Source organism: Eutrema salsugineum, unplaced genomic scaffold (genome assembly GCF_000478725.1).
Source record: "Eutrema salsugineum unplaced genomic scaffold, Eutsalg1_0 scaffold_6, whole genome shotgun sequence".
Lineage (NCBI taxonomy): Eukaryota > Viridiplantae > Streptophyta > Magnoliopsida > Brassicales > Brassicaceae > Eutrema > Eutrema salsugineum.
Genome location: NW_006256547.1, coordinates 14375205 through 14392015, shown reverse-complemented (window position 1 = coordinate 14392015; position 16811 = coordinate 14375205). Strand labels below are relative to the sequence as shown.

The 16811-nt window shown below is 41.9% G+C and overlaps 1 protein-coding gene across 1 annotated transcript; it reads left to right on the top strand.

The window, feature by feature from the left end:
- The first annotated feature begins 2530 nt into the window (after positions 1 to 2530).
- LOC112083517 lies at positions 2531 to 3668 on the top strand. Its single transcript, XM_024151548.1, has 3 exons — positions 2531 to 2804; positions 2957 to 3144; positions 3366 to 3668. Exons 1-3 carry the CDS (start codon positions 2531 to 2533, stop codon positions 3666 to 3668), a joined length of 765 nt encoding a protein of 254 aa, XP_024007316.1.
- The last annotated feature ends 13143 nt before the right edge of the window (positions 3669 to 16811 follow it).

Here is a 16811-nt window from a genome sequence, read left to right as displayed (position 1 = left end):
TTGCCTTGGTTTGCTGATATATTGAACTACTTTTCTTTTGGTGTGGAGCCACCTGAGCAGTATGGGTTTCAAAGAAAGAAGTTCTTCAAGGATGTGAAGAAGTACTTTTGGGATGAACTGATATGATCCTAAAGAGCAGCAAGAAAAGTCAACAAGAAATTTGGAAAAGAAGAAGACCCTTGTGACTTGTTCAGCACAAACGAAGGCTAAGATCAATTATTCCAGACCAAAAACCACTTGGAAAACATTCTCAGCTCATCCAGAGAGCACCTCGAAGTGGAATCGGTTCAATTGGAGTTCAGATGAAAGAGTTATTAATTTTACAAGTCAGACGAACTCGAGCTTAGTCGATTTGGACCTGCGCGCAATTAAAGGAGGATTCAAACCAAGCCAGAAGGACTCAATCAATGAATCAGCATGTTATGGATTCTTGATCCATCCCAGAATTTCATCGAATTGGATTCTCATCAATACCGGTTCAGAATTGGGAAATATGGATTTTACAAACCAGTGGATCTGCTTCAGGCCCGATAATGCATCCATGCCAAAGATCAAGTCACACAGCCCAACTCAGAAAGGATCTCGACATGAAACCACTTGGAGAAGCTTAATGGATCTCTTGTGGTTCTAACAAGCCCAAGAACAAGATAAATGGACATTGGATCACGAAGATACACTCGATTTGCCAAAACGGGTCGACATGAAGAGTTTCAGGCCCAAAACAAATGATCTAATTTTATGGCCCAAGAGAAGTGACGAAAATTGAAGTCCAAGAAGCATTTATCTTTCTCTACATGCATTCGTTGTGTTTAATTCTCATTTCCCTAGGTTGAGTGCATGTAGAGTAGCTTTTATTGTTTAGCTTTCTTTTCAAGTTTCTCTTTTCTATTTAAACTCATGTAATCTTATTTGAGAAAATAAGCTTTAATCATTATTTTTGGAAACCTTTGAGATTTATTCTCTTCTTTTGATCATGGTGTATAATATCCATTTATCAGATCATGGTGTGTAATATCCATGGTCACAACCGATCTGTCTTGGTGTGTCATATCCAAGGGATCCCCCGGTAAATCAGGAGTCTTCCGCAGCTTCTGTGTGACCATTCGCTCCACATCCTTGTTCATTGAGACTTCATGGTTTCTTTGAGACAAGCTTATCCCCTTTACCAACTTCTGAGTGCCGATCTTTGGGAAGGATCACATCATTTGGTATCAGAGCACACTCTGAAGTTTGGTATCTATTTCTATTCCATCTTCTGATCTCTTCATTTTCTTCTTTTCATTTTCTCATCTTTTCATCTTCTTTCTTTCATCTTCTATCTTTTCATCTTCTTTTCCTCTATTTTATTTTATTTGTCTTTTATTTATTGATTTACGTCATAAAAAAAAAGAAAAATAAAGAGTCAAAAAAAAAGAGAGAAAAAAAGGAAAAAAAAAGAAAGAGAGGAATAAAAAAAAAAAGTGTTTCATTGTGAGATCGGGATTTGAGGACAAATCCTTTTGAAGAGGGATAGGATGATATGATCCTAAAGAGCAGCAAGAAAAGTCAACAAGAGTTTTGGAAAAGAAGAAGACCCTTATGACTTGTTCAGCACAAACGAAGGCCAAGATCAATTATTACAGACCAACAACCACTTGGAAAACATTCTCAGCTCATCCAGAGAGCACCTCGAAGTGGAATCGGTTCAATTGGAGTTCAGATGAAAGAGTTATTAATTTTACAAGTCAGACGAACTCTAGCTTAGTCGATTTGGACCTGCGCGCAATTAAAGGAGGATTCAAACCAAGCCAGAAGGAATCAATCAATGAATCAACATGTTATGGATTCTTGATCCATCCCAGAATTACGTCGAATTGGATTCACATCAATACCGGTTCAGAATTGGGAGATATGGATTTTACAAACCAGTGGATCTGCTTCAGGCCCGATAATGCATCCAGGCCAAAGATCAAGTCACACAGCCAAACTCAGAAAGGATCTCGACATGAAACCACTTGGAGAAGCTTAATGGATCTCTTGTGGTTCTAACAAGCCCAAGAACAAGATAAATGGACATCGGATCACGAAGATACACTCGATTTGCCAAAACGGGTCGACATGAAGAGTTTCAGGCCCAAAACAAATGATCTAATTTTATGGCACAAGAGAAGTGACGAAAATTGAAGTCCAAGAAGCATTTATCTTTCTCTACATGCATTGGTTGTGTTTAATTCTCATTTCCCTAGGTTGAGTGCATGTAGAGTAGCTTTTATTGTTTAGCTTTCTTTTCAAGTTTCTCTTTTCTATTTAAACTCATGTAATCTCATTTGAGAAAATAAGCTTTAATCATTATTTTTGGAAACCTTTGAGATTTATTCTCTTCTTTTGATCATGGTGTATAATATCCATTTATCAGATCATGGTGTGTAATATCCATGGTCACAACCGATCTGTCTTGGTGTGTCATATCCAAGGGATCACCCGGTAAATCAGGAGTCTTCCGCAGCTTCTGTGTGACCATTCGCTCCACATCCTTGTTCATTGAGACTTCATGGTTTCTTTGAGACAAGCTTATCCCCTTTACCAACTTCTGAGTGCCGATCTTTGGGAAGGATCACATCATGAACCCTACCTCTATGTCCTCAACAAGGATCATTTGTGCAGCAGGTGTTTAGCTGAAGAAGAGGTTCAAGGGGTTCTACAAGAGTTCCATGGGTCAGCTTATGGAGGACAACTTGGTGCATTCAAGAAAGTTGCTAAAGCTCTCCAGTCAGGTTTTTGGTGGCCTACAATGTTCAAAGATGCTCAAGGTGTGGTGTCTAGATGTATGCTTGTAAAAGACAAGGAAACATCTCCAGGAGAAATGAAATGCCACAGAATCCTATTCTTGAAGTAGAGGTGTTTGATTGTTGGGTAATTAATTTCATGGGACCCTTTGTCTCATCTCATGGAAATCAATAAATTCTTGTGGCTGTAGACTATGTGTCTAAGTGGGTAGAAGCTGTAGCAAGTCCCACTAATGATTCCAAGGTGGTTGTTAAGCTGTTTAAAACCATCATCTTCCCAAGATTTGGAGTCCCAAGAGTGGTGATAAGTGATGGTGGAAGTCACTTTGTGAACAAGACCTTGGAAGGACTCCTTAAGAAGCATGGAGTTAGACACAAGGTTGCTAGTCCTTAAAATCCCCAAACAAGTGGGAAGGTAGAGATCTTAAACAAGCAGATTAAGGAAATTCTTAAGAGGACAGTAAGCTCATCTAGGAAGATTGGTCCAAGAAATTGGATGATGCTTTGTGGGCTTATATAACTGCCTTTAAAACCCTCATTGGAACTTCACCATTCAACCTTCTATATGGGAAAATTTGCCATCTACCAGTTGAGCTATAGTACAAAGCTTTGTGGGCTGTCAAGTTGCTTAACTTTGACATTAAAGCTGCTCAAGAAAATAGACTTCTACAGCTTCATGAGTTGGAAGAGATAAGGCTCAATGCCTATGAGAGTTGTAAGATTTACAAGGAAAGAAAAAAGACTCTCCATGATCAGAAGATTCTTAAAAAGGAGTTCAAGGAAGGAGATCTTGTTCTCTTATTCAACTCTAGACTCAAGCTATATCCAGGGAAGATAAAGTCTAGATGGTCAGACCCATTCAAGATTCTTGAAGTAAGGAGCTATGGAGCTGTGGTACTTTAGGGAAAGAATGGCAACAGCTTTATGGCAAATGGGCAAAGGCTTAAGCCATACTTGGTGAATGCAATCAAAGAGGGAGTTACCACAGTCTCTTTTGATAATCCTCTAACCCATTAATAGGTATGAAAAGTCAAACTTAGTGACTTAAAACAAAGTGCTCTTGGGAGACACCGCAAGGTTATCCTTGTATATAACTCTTTTAATCTTTTCTCTCCTTTTTCATGTTTTAGGATGTTTTGATGGGTTTTGTAAAGTGTTTTCAGGTCTCAGGTGACTTAGGAAAGTTATGGTCCAAGGAACAAAGTGAAAAGAGTTTGAGAATATGCTGAGAAAGGGCTAAGGCATGAGAAACTTGTGAGCCGCCTGGTGTGCAACTTGGGTGTGCGGGATGGACAAGCCAAGTTCCATGTCGCACATGAACTCTCAAAAGACACCTAGATGGCTGTGCAAGTTGTCATCTAGCAGCAAAGAGACTTGGGAACAAAAAAGTCTAAGTGTGGTGTGTGCGACTTGGGCGTGCAAGACAGATAAGGACAAGGGCTATGTCTCACATATGCTCACATTTTACACCGAGATAGTGATGCGTGTCAACTGCGTGAGAGAACAAGTTTTATCCTTAATAAAAACAAATGAAAGCCGCAAGTGCACAGCTAATGAGTTGTAGTATTTAGGGATCGAATCCACAGAGATTTGTGTGCCTGGTATTCTTCTATGATTTCTAACTTTATGTCAAGACTAGATTGGTTTTTAAGAGGTTGTTTGTTTGTCACGGATTAAACTAAAACAAAAGAAAGCAAATAAATCCATCTTAGAAAGCAAGTAGAAAAATCGAATGAAAAGCAAATGAAGCAAGCAGAATATCGAACTGAAGTAAATAAAATGCAGACACTAGGGTTTTATAAATTAAAACTTTTGGAGGACCAACGGGCTTGTTAAAAAACAACCATAGGCCCGCAAGCCCACCAATGACCACTCGGCTCCCTTGACTGACTTTTTGGCTTTTGCCTTGAGTGATCCTTTGCCTTTCAAACCATAACACGACCCACTAACGAACCACGGTCAATGAGTTGGGTGCAGTCCTTAACCTCATTAAAACCCCACCCAGTAAACCCATTGGGACAAACCCAGGTGAAAAGAAAAAGAGTATTAAAAAGCTACACCGATCGAGTAACTTAGCAGCGTTATGACCTGAGTGCTTGGTGTAGCGTTCTTAGTCTGGGCCATCATTTCGGTACATAACCTCCAAACGGCCATCGATAGCTTCTTGGCAAGGGATCGTGTCATTGGCCCGTTTGGCACGGTCAGATTCTCTGTCAGGTTTTGCTCCTCGTCCTGCGTCTCGCCCGGCTGCTCGACCCATGGGTCGTTCGCTGGTTCCATGCTCATATCATTCTCCCCCTTCTTGAAAAGGACTTGAACTCAAGTCTGGTCCATCTAGGAGAAAAGAAACCAAGTCAGCAACATTAAAACTGGAACTAACCGTATACTTACCTCGGAGATTGATTTGGTAGGCATTGTCATTGATCCGGCTAAGCACAATGAACAGTCCATCGACCCTTGGCAATAGCTTTGACTTCCGTTCCTCAGGGAATCGTTCCTTTCTTAAGTAAATCCATATTTGGTCGCCTGGTTCAAACACGCGTTTGCTCCGACCTTTGTTTGCCTTCCTTTGAAACTGCTCGGTTTTTCTCTTGATGTTCTCCTTAGCCTTCTCGTGCAACTGTTTGACCAATTCAGCCTTTTTCTTGCCATATATGTTAAGTCTTTCAGTCATAGGCAAAGGGGTTAGATCAAGTGGCGTAAGTGGATTAAAACCATACACAACTTGAAAAGGAGAAAACATAGTAATTCAATGAACCGAGTGATTATAAGCAAATTCAACGTGATGTAAGCAATCTTCCCAAGTTCTAAGGTTTTCCTTAATCACTGATCTTAAGAGAGCTGACAAAGTCCTATTAACTATTTCGGTCTGGCCATCGGTTTGTGGGTGACATGTTGTCGAAAAGCATAGTTTGGTACCTAATTTCGACTAGAGGGTTTTCCAAAAGTAGCTAAGAAACTTAGTGTCCCGATCTGATACAATGGTTCTAGGAACCCTATGTAAACGGACAATCTCCCTAAAGAACAGGTCGGCCACATTAGAAGCATCATCGGTCTTATGGCAAGAAATAAAGTGAGCCATCTTAGAAAACCTATCTACGACCACAAATACCAAATCTCTACCTCTCCTAGTCCGAGGCAAACCTAAGACAAAGTCCAATGAGATATCAGTCCATGGTTCACTGGGTATGGGTAGCGGAGTATACATACCTGGGCTTTGGCTTTTGGTTTTGGCCATCTTACAGATTGTACATCGGCCACAAATGCGTTCCACACCGCGCCTCAAGTGCGGCCAAAAGAAGTGGTCTAGCACCACACTCAGAGTCTTAGCCACTCCAAAGTGTCCCATTAGTCCACCACCGTATGCTTCCCTAACAAGTAAATCATGCAGAGAGGTGTTAGGTATACACAAACGGTTCTCACAAAACAGAAAGCCATCACTCTTGTAATATTTTCCATGGGCAAATTTCGAACTGGCCCTGTAGACATCCTGAAAGTCTGGATCGGTTAGGTAAGCTTCCTTGATCATCTCGAATCCAACAACTTTTGCTTCCAGAGTAGAGATTAAGGCATATCGGCGTGACAAGGCGTTAGCCACAGTGTTCTCTTTTCCTTGCTTATACTGAATGGCGTAAAGAAAGGTCTTTATGAGTTTCATCCACCGAGCGTGCCTTTTGTTGAGCTTTTGCTGTCCCTTAAGGTGTTTGAGCGACTGATAATACGATGGATCACGAACTCTTTGGGCCAAAGGTAGTGCTGCCAGGTTTGTAAAGCGCGGACCAAGTCATACAGCTCCTTGTCATACATAGGGTAGTTAAGCGTAGCTCCTCCCAACTTTTCACTGAAGAACGCCACGGGTTTCTTCTCCTGCATAGCACGGCTCTTATACCTACACCCGAAGCATCACACTCAATTTCAAACGTCTTAAGAAAATCAGGCAAGACTCATAAAGGGGCGTGAGTGAGTTTATGTTTTAGGAGTTGAAAAGCTTCCACATGTGCTTGCTCCCATTTTAAGCCCACTTCCTTCTTGATGATTTCGGTCAAAGGCGCGACTATGGTGCTAAAGTCCCGAACAAAACGTCGGTAAAATCCTGCTAGGTCGTGAAAGCTCCGGACTTCTCCTATGGTTTTAGGGCTTGGCCAATCCAGAATAGCTTTGATTTTCTCTTCATAAACCTTTTGTTCCCTGCGAGCTTACGACAAAAGAACATTTCTTGAAGTTTCTGAACAATCGCTCTTGCCTTAGCACATCTAGCACTGTTCATAAATGCAATGCATGCTCTTCCAAAGTTTTGCTATAGATCAAGATATCATCAAAGTATACTATGACAAAGACCCCTACTAAAGACCTAAGAACATGATTCATAAGACGCATGAAAGTGCTGGGTGCGTTTCTAAGGCCAAACGGCATAACTAACCACTTATAAAGTCCATGTTTGGTTTTAAAAGCCATTTTCCATTCATCACCTTCCTTCATCCGGATTTGGTGATATCCACTTTTTAAATCTACCTTAGAGAATATGCATGCACCCATGTAGCTCATCTAACATGTCATCTAGCCTAGGGATAGGATGGGAATACTTAACCGTAATGTTGTTGATGGCTCTGCAGTCGACGCACATCCTCCATGTCCTGTCTTTCTTGGGTACTAGCAACACGGGCACGGCGCATGGGCTCATGCTCTCGCGGATGTATCCCTTAGCCAAGAGCTCATCAACTTGCCTTTGTAGCTCCTTGGTTTCGACTGGATTAGTACGGTAGGCGGGCCGGTTGGGAAGTGATGCACCAGGCACGAAGTCGATCTCGTGCTCGATCCCTCTGATGGATGGCAAACAGTGTGGGTCTTCTTCCGGGAAAACATCGGCGAATTCCTGCAAAATATTATAAATTTTGCTCGGTAAAACCAGCTCAGGGTTAGTAATGCTAGCCAAAGTGCTTTTGAACATGAGCAGAACAAATGGTTGTCTCGTGATCAAGGCGTGTTTCACCTCGCTAGGTCTCACAAGAAAAGATTCTTTACTCACGTGTTTTTACTCTCACAGACCATTTCTAGGCTTTTCTCAAACTCTCTTTTTGGGTGTAAAGTGTTTGGGAGTTCACTCATGATGGTTTTACCTTTGGAGCTTTGTTCTAGTTTGACCTGATCAAGATAGACCTCTTGGGGTGACAATGGTGCTAGGATAATCTTGCAGCCTCGGTGCTCAAAGATATGCTTGTTAGAGAAGCCGTCATGGGTTGCCTTTCGATCGTATTGCCACGGTTCCTAAGAGGATGTGACCGGCCTCCATGGGAAGAAGGTTGCATATGACCTCATCTTCGTACCGTCCTATGACCAGAGGCACCATCATTTGCTTGGTGACCTTGAGCTGTTGTTGGTTGCTGAGCCACCGGAGATTGTAAAGGTGCTGGTGCTTGTGAGTCTCTAGGCCAAGCTTGTCGACCTTGCTGGTGCTGGCAACATTAGTGCAGCTTCCTCCGTCGATTATCAGACTGCACATTTTTGCTTAGACAAGACATCGCGTGAGAAAGAGATTTTCCCGCTGGTCTTCTTCCTTGACTCGTTCCTGGGCTATCAACACTCCGCGTGCTACCAGCTATCAACACTCGGCGTGCTACCAAGAGCTCTCTGTCCACAGCTCGCTCTTCAGTCACCTCCTCGTCATAAACTGGTTTGGTCTCCTCCTCATGGTCGGACATTATCTCTCCAGTCTCGAACATAAGCATTGCTCGCTGATTTGGGCATTTGTTGGCGTAATGATCCTTGCCCCGACACTTGAAGCATTCTATATCGCGCGTCCTGGTATAGGTGGCCTCAGAATTTCCTATGTAGTCAACAGAATTTTGGTTCGGCTTGGCTTCCGTTTTGGGTCGGTTGTCAGAACGCGTAGGGTAGACGGCCTTGTCTTCTTGGTAAGCTGGCCAGGTGCTAGACCCGTAGGTACATCGGTTCGTTCTGTTGCGCTTGAGTTGCTGCTCGACTAAGATAGCCTTATGTTGCATTTCCAGCATATCATGGTATTCTTGCAACTCCATCCGATCTTGTAAGTCCCGACTCAACCTACTCAAAAACCTAGCCATGGTCGCATCTTCCGGTTAAAAGACATCGGCTTTGAGCATCAATCACTCCATCTCCTTGAAATAGTCCTCCACGGATGTGGTTCCCTGGGTTAGCCGCCTGAGCTTGGTGTGCTGCTCTTGCTGGTAATGCACTAGGATGAACCACTGCCGCATGAGAGTGGCCATCACCTCCCAAGTCTCCACTGGTCGCTCACCATTCCTGCGCCGACTGGTCACAATCTGATCCCACCAGTCTATAGCATATCTATTGAATTCCGATGCCGCCACATTTATCTTATTTCTCTCCGACAGATCTTGGCAGCCAAAACCTATATCGACCTTCTTTTTCCACTCCAAGAAGGCGACTGGATCATTTTTACCGTGGAACGCTGGTATTCAGAGCTTCATGCCCCCAGATCATTGTCGTTCCGTCCTCTAGCCGGTTCGGCCTTAAATCGGTTTTGGTCCAGGTGCTGGTTCCTCCTGCCTTGATCGTTTGCGCGAAAAGCGTTTTCTTGGCCATGGTATACTCCTGCTCGACCACGATGTGCGCCACGGTTTCCTCGGGTTCGTATCCGACTACTTCCCGATGAGTGATCGTCGGCCTAGAAAGGATTGTGAAACTCCTGCTCCTGGTTCCGATCTCTGCGTATATGCATCGGCTCATCGTGGTTTCTGTCGCTTCCTCTCCCTTCCGTTTGCCTTGGCTGAACGTCGAGCTGTTCCATGGGTTGGCTCATACGTTCCATCATTTTCGGTTATCTGGGTGAGTTTAGCTTCCATTTCCTTAGGACTGACCCAACATATATGATTACCGTCGCAGAACGTGTAATATTCCCAATCGTCTTCAGAAAGATCAGATGACATACAAGTACCTCGCAAAATTTAAATAAACACGTTAGTATAAATTCCTCACTAGTGTTTCTCTCTTGAATCACTCACACTCTTATTGTCCTCACACTTAACACACAAGACCTTTTCTGGTTCTAAAGGTGTTAATTGATTCACGACGGCTGCCTCTAGGTTCCTTTGGAATATCAAGCGTTGAAAGGAGAAGAATAAGAAAGATAGAAAGAAAAGAATTCTTTTTTTTTTTAATTATATAGAGATCTTTCCTCTTTTTTTTTTTTTTGAATAGACTTTTCGTTTTTTTTTTAAATATATGAAGAAAGATGAGAAAAGGTGGAAGTTGAAAATTTTAAGATAGATTGACACTATTGATTACAGCAAGTGGGCTCTGATACCACTTGATACGATTTTCCCAAGATTTGTACTTGCTTGATCGGTTGAGGTTGATAGAAACTCGGCCTGGAACGGTTGCTCGGAGAGATACTAAGACGTGAGGGGTTACCTCGAAAATCCTTTGGCCCAACTCGCGGAAACAGATCAGAACGAGGCAGTGAATACACTGAGTTTGAGATCTCGCGGGCAAAGGATAATCAGTCGTCAGACAAGTCTCGAAAATCCTGATGCCCCTAAAGTACTTTAAACGAAATCGGAAACTATATGAGATAGATTCTGCGTCGAATTCTATGGACTGAACTCAATAAACCTAAGAAACTTTCAAGGCTAACCACCGATGAAAGAAAAACTCAGAAAGAACAAGAAAATTCTCAAAATTTTGATAAAAGAAGTGAATGAAAATTACATAAGGTTCCGGCCTTTATATAGAGGCGAAAAGAAGTGAAAAGGACATAGAAAAATAAATGAAACATTTAAAACAGTTGAATGACCACTCGGCTCCCTTGACTGACTTTTCGGCTCTCGCCTTGACTGATCCTTCGCTTTAGAAACCATAACACGACCCACTAATGAACCACGGTCAATGAGTTGGGTGCAGCTCTTAACCTCATTAAAGCCCCACCCAGTAAACCCATTGGGACAAACCGTGTGCAAGGAAAAAAAGTATTAAGGAGCTACACCGACTGAGTAAGTTAGCAGCATTATAGCCTGAGTGCTTGGTGTAGCGTTCTTAGTTTAGGCCATCATTTCGGTACAGAACCTCCAAACGGTCATTGATAGCTTCTTGGCACGGGATCGTATCATCGGCCCGTTTGGCACGATCAGGTTCTCCGTCAGGTTTTGCTCCTCGTCCCGCGTCTCGCCCGGCTACTCAACCCATGGGTCTTCCGCTGGTTCCATGCTCGTATCACATATAGGTTTCATCATTGCATGGGAGTGATGATAGGGTTTTTCTTGAGAGAATATCACTTTCAGTTCACTGCCCTAGTTTATAGTTCTTTGATGCATGCAACAAGAAAGAAATCAAGATTGATCCATGCTTGGAACTTGTCATTTCATTGACTTTGTGTTGAGTGAATCAAGCTTTGAATAGTTCTAGCCTTGTCTAAGTAAGAACCATAATTTGACAATCTAATTATCATTTTTGTACATGTCATTGTGAACTCATGGGTACCTTATAATATTTGAGCTTTCTTATCCCTTTCTACCATTCTTTGCTAGCTCAAATAGCTGTTCTCTCATCTTGAGACAGTTCCATGCCATGAACAAAACCTTTCTTTGAAGCCAACAACTCTTTGTGTGTGCATTTGTGTGAGGCCTTGTTCTAGTAGACTCGGTAAATGGTGTTGTGTGTAGAGCGACAGAGAAAAAGCCGCATGTAGATATTAGTCCAACATTAAGGACTAGTCCAAGTTTAGGAGAATGTCTGAGAGCTTGTTTGAGTTTGTGAGCTGAAAGAGAGATCTTGAGAGGTGACAATGGAAAAAAAAGGGGAACGTGCTCTAAAAAGAAAAGTGAGTGAGAAAAGAAATGAGAGCTCTAAGTTTAAGTGCTAAGTCTCTGAAAAAGAAAAGAAAAGAATGAAAAAAAAAGAAAAAAAAAAAAGAGAGACTTGAATAAAGAAAAGAGCTGAGTGTTTTAATGAGAAAAATCTCACTAAGTGTTTGAAAAGAAAAGAGAGAGCATTCCCCTTGAGTTGAAATGAAAATGAGTGATGAGAGCTGGTGAAGAGAAGAGAGGCTTGATGGGTTAGACTAAGGAGTGGAAGCATCTTTTGGGTATGGGTAGATGTGGTTCTGACTCTGTATGCACCCATTGCTCTTTACCCTTAGCCTTTTATTGAGTCTGCTGTTCATTGAGAGATCCTTTTGCTTGACTAACCAGTGACTTGTTGAGATCATTTTAGTCTCAAAAACCCAGTCCCAAGACAAATGAGTTCACATAATTTGCATGAGCATGATTCACATTGCACTTTAATGAATGTCAAAAGGTTGGAACTAGAGCTGCTTGTAAAAGCTGATGCTGAGGCTTGATTCACTTTATGATGAGTATGGAAAAAAAATTATGAGTAATCTTGATTGCACTGCATCTTAGAATTAGCAACTAGGACAATGAACTTTCAATTCTTTAAGTGATCCACTCTCTCATTAAGGAATATGAACTCCCAATGCATTCAACCTCTTTCTCTCATTTGTTCGTTTTATTGAGGACAAGCAAAGGACAAGTGTGGGGGAGTTGATATGTTCATAAAATGCATCATTTAGCTTTCATGTTTTAGTCCAAATCATGTCTTATTTCATGCATATTAGGTCTTTGGGTATGATTCGTTTCCTTGGTCTAATGCTTTAATGAGAGAATTAAGTCCATGTTTAGTCCAAATAAAACAGAGCTAGTGTATTCCTTTATCTAAATCGAAATCATTCAAATTCCTCTGGGGTACTTCGTTTCAAATGTGCTTAGCTACCGCCTAGTCTAGTCCAAAATCATTGCTGAGCATGTCACAAGGAACAGTCTAAAAGCACACAGTCAACTATCATTGATTCTTATTCACCATTCCTTTAATAATGTATTTTGTTTTGAAAACCGTTTTTGAAAAACTTTAAGGATAATGCAAAAATATAGATAATGCAAGACTCCTGAAAGAAAAGTGGTTAGAAAGGGATGAAATCCACCCCTAGACTTAAATCACACTGTCCTCAGTTTGAAACAAGTCGAGATTTGATGAGAAAAATAGAAAGATAATCGAATTTGGTAAGCCAAAGAGGACTTACCTGGATCTGGGATGCTGATGGAGATGGACCGGATGCATTCGGAAAGAGGTGGGAAGGTGATAAGTGATTATGGGAGGTGGTGGGAAGTGATGAATGAGGTGGAATGGGACTTGGTTAGGTGGAATGAGGTGAAGTGGGTGGTTTGAGGTCACAAAGACGCGGCCGTGGTCGAAGTAGGCTTGGCCGCTATTCGAACTTCTGCTACCGTGGGGGCTTAAATGCAGCCTGTTCTTGCTTCTCCTTGGTTCCTGCTGGGCCGAGCAGCCATGGACCATCCTTTTTTTTTTGTTTTTGTTTTTTGGCTTTGGGATTTATAAGAAACACCTGAAACTAAGAAACAGAAAAAGATCAATAGAAAAAGAAAGAAAAATCCTAAAGAAAAAATACTTAAATGGGTTGCCTCCCGTTAAACGCTTTTGTTTTAAGCCGTTTAGCTCGACTTTGGTGTAGGACGTGACTTACTCCAATGAAGAAGACCTTGTCCTAAGACAAGCCTCAAAGCGATTTCCTTGGACATCATGTTCAGACAGGCTCCAGAATCACAAAGTATATTGTTAAACATTTCACCTCTAATCCAATAAGAGATGAGACACTGACCTTGACCTTCGATTTTGTGAAGTGTTCGAACAGGTCTACCTCTTCTGGCATGATTGAACAAGTCTTCTATTTCAGGAATGGATTCCTTGCTCTCACAGAAGTAATGGCCTATCATGAAGTCTTTGCAAGCTCTGGCAAAGGTGATTCCTTTAGGTAAGCTTCAAACTACATCATTGAACTCATCAAGCTTTTCCTTGCTGATCTTGTTGGTGTAATAACTGCATTTTTCAGTTTTTTGAAGGTGAATTGCATAGAAAGCTGCTTCTGGTGATGTTAGGTATCGAGTTTGCATAAAGTACTTATGGATGTCCTCTTTAGACTCCTTATAATATCTGAAAAGACCTGCAAACAACCAAGCTTCCAGACATCATCAAAGCTTAGGTGGGCAGGGAGTGTCTTGACGAGGTTTTTAAACTCTATGAGCTTTTCTCTACTGAATTTGCTGGTAATCCACTCAACTTCTGCTGTACTGCTCTATGATGAGTATCCTGCGTCTGGATTTTCTACGAACAGGCCATACTCTTCATCTTCAGAGTATTGTTCTTCATATTCATCTTTGCAAGACAAGGCCATCTTGCAGGGTGATGGCTTGTCTTCGTCTTCAGAGTCTTGAGTGCTGATAGAGTAAATTAGTTGCTGAAAGAGGGGTCTAGCTACTCCAGAGGGTGTATCAGAGGAGCAATTACTTGTATGAGCCGGATGGGGTTGTTTTGGAACGTTTTGACGGCTGGCTGTGGCTGATGGTGACGTGACCGCGGAAAACCGGCTATGGGCCGCGGGTAGACCAAGCACGACCGTGGGAGGACGCTTCTTGGCCGCGATCACAGGTGACACGACCGCGAGGGAGTGTCTCCGAGTTGAGTTGCTGTAATTGCTTGCTCCTTTGCTTCCGGAATGATCTCCTGGGTCTCCTGCCTTAGTATACTTCCTCTCTGGGATTAAGTCCTTAGTTTTGGGTGCCGGACTCTGCTCTCCAAGTCCTTGCATGATCTCCTCAACCTTTTCTTCAACTTCATCAAGAGCATAGACAACCTTATCCTGGTTGAATCAAGCTCTTTGGTTATGTCAATGACTTTTTATACCTTCTCCGAAACTTCGACTGTGAAGTCGTAAGACTCGTTCTTAGCTTCGTTGAGGGCCTTGTCCACATAATCGAGTTTGAAATCCTTGTCCATGATCTTGTTCTTAGTGTTGCAAAGCTCGTTGTTCTTCCTCCATGGTGTCAAACCTATTAGCGATCATGGCTGCGTCTTTTGTTGCTCGTTCCTCTATTGATTTGACCCGGGAAGCAAGGTCATCAATCTTCTCGTTGAAAATCTTTCTAGTAACTGCCTGAACTTCAATGAGCTGCTTGATTATGACTTCAAGTTGCTTCAATCGATTACTGATCTGGACGTTCTCATCCTTCTTGAGGATTTGGTGAGGTAAGAGATGTAGGCATGTAGGGATCGTCCAGGAATGCTCGGTAGTAAGGATTTGAGTTTCAAACTTTGTTGAAGAGGTCGTGTATGTATTGCTCTTCTCTGCATCTGGTGGCTTGAGGAGTGTTGTAAAAACCTCTTGATAACACCGTATTTTGACTACTTTTATGGATCGTTTTGAAATGCTTTTTCTATGTTTTCAATTGCTTTTAAGTACTATTATTACGTTTTTCTAGTATTTGTAGTTCCAAGACTCTTTTCAGGAAACTTAGGGAAAAGCTTAACAAAATGGATAGAAAACCAGATTTCAGCTCAGAGTCAAACCGTCAGAAGTTCACCCCTGATTGAAGGCCTTCTCACCGTCTGATCCAGCTCAAATTTGGAGACTTTAAAGATGGAAGTATCAGCTTTCCCGTGCACTTTACAGCTTGGCAATCCAACAGTTCAATCAAAAGATACGCGAAGAGCAAGATGTCCCGTAAACCAGCCGGCAAGCACTTCCACCCGCAGCCAACAAGCAATTTCCCGCGGTCAGGAGTATCCCGACCGCGGCAAACCACTCATTCCCCACAGTCAGAGCACTCCCGACCGTGGCCATCAACCTCCGAGCCCAAAAAGCCCATTTCTGAAGCCCACATTTGTAGAAACCCTAAGTGACGTCCAGAGAGGTCTTGAGCACTATAAATACATGTCTTAGGAACCCTAAACGAAAGAATATCGTGTAACCTATAACCACCGAAATATTTACTTCATACTTTTATTGTTTTTGCTTTAGCTTTTAGGGAGAGAGAGATTTGTTCTCTTGAACCCTTGTTCTTTCTTTTTCAATTTCGGTTTCTATTATACTTATTAATACTATGTTTATGATTTCGTTCATTATGTCTGAGTAGCTTTATTGTTGGGATTAAGGGATTTTTGATGGGGATTTATATGTTCGATGAGGATTCCATGAGCTTTTGAGCCGAATCTAAGAACTTTTTCTTCTGAATTCGTTTTTACTGCATGAGAGTAGCGTCATGAACTACAATCTGATCCAGATGCTTGGTGACACGAAAGTGTTCATCAGGTATCAGATCTAGTTTGGGAGAACAAAACAAACATAGGAGTGGAAACCTACCTATGGGCGATTTGTGAATTAGGACGAGTCTTAAAAATAATGCATCTCTTCTCTTCCAGGGCCAGAGTGGAAACCTACTGGTCAGGGTTGAGAGATATAGTTGTCTATGATCACGACAGTGGCGTATTCATACGTCCGTGACTCCAGTTCGAAAAGTTTAAGCTAAGATCTTATCAAATTTACTCTCTAGCAATGTTTTGAATCGTTCGTACCCCTGAGAAAACTTCCCTGAAGCCCAACGCCGTCTTTCCCATTGATTTACACCGATTTTCTTTCAACCTTAGTTCAATATTGTCTTTCCTTTTTAGTTCATTTTCATTTAAGCAATTAGATATCCATTTTTTACATTTTTAGTTATTTTCGTTATGTTTAGTTATTACGTCATTTAATTCCCGTATTCTCTTTTAATATTTCGTTTTTACATTTTAAACACACTACCAAACCCCCACAAAACCGTTTTGGTTCTAGACTTCCTTACTTTATACTTATTTCAAAGGCTTTTTGCAGGAAAAGATCCTCCTTCCATGTGGATTCGATCCCTAAGTACTAGAATCGATCAGCTGTGCACTTGCGGCTATTGATTTCAATTAGGGTAAAACTTGACAACCCTCACACCACCAACACATCACCTCTCTCGTAGTAGGGATTTGGATTTACAGGGTTCATTGATTCGGGAACTGAAACAAAAAGAACCGAAAAATGGAAATATGCAGAAAAAGGGTTCTAGAGTCGATTTACCAACCTTTCTTAGGGTTTTGCGGAAAATAAAACGCGTGCGACTCCCCGGCAACGGTGCCAAAAACTTGATGCGGTGTCGGAGTACGGGTTGTTAAGTCTTA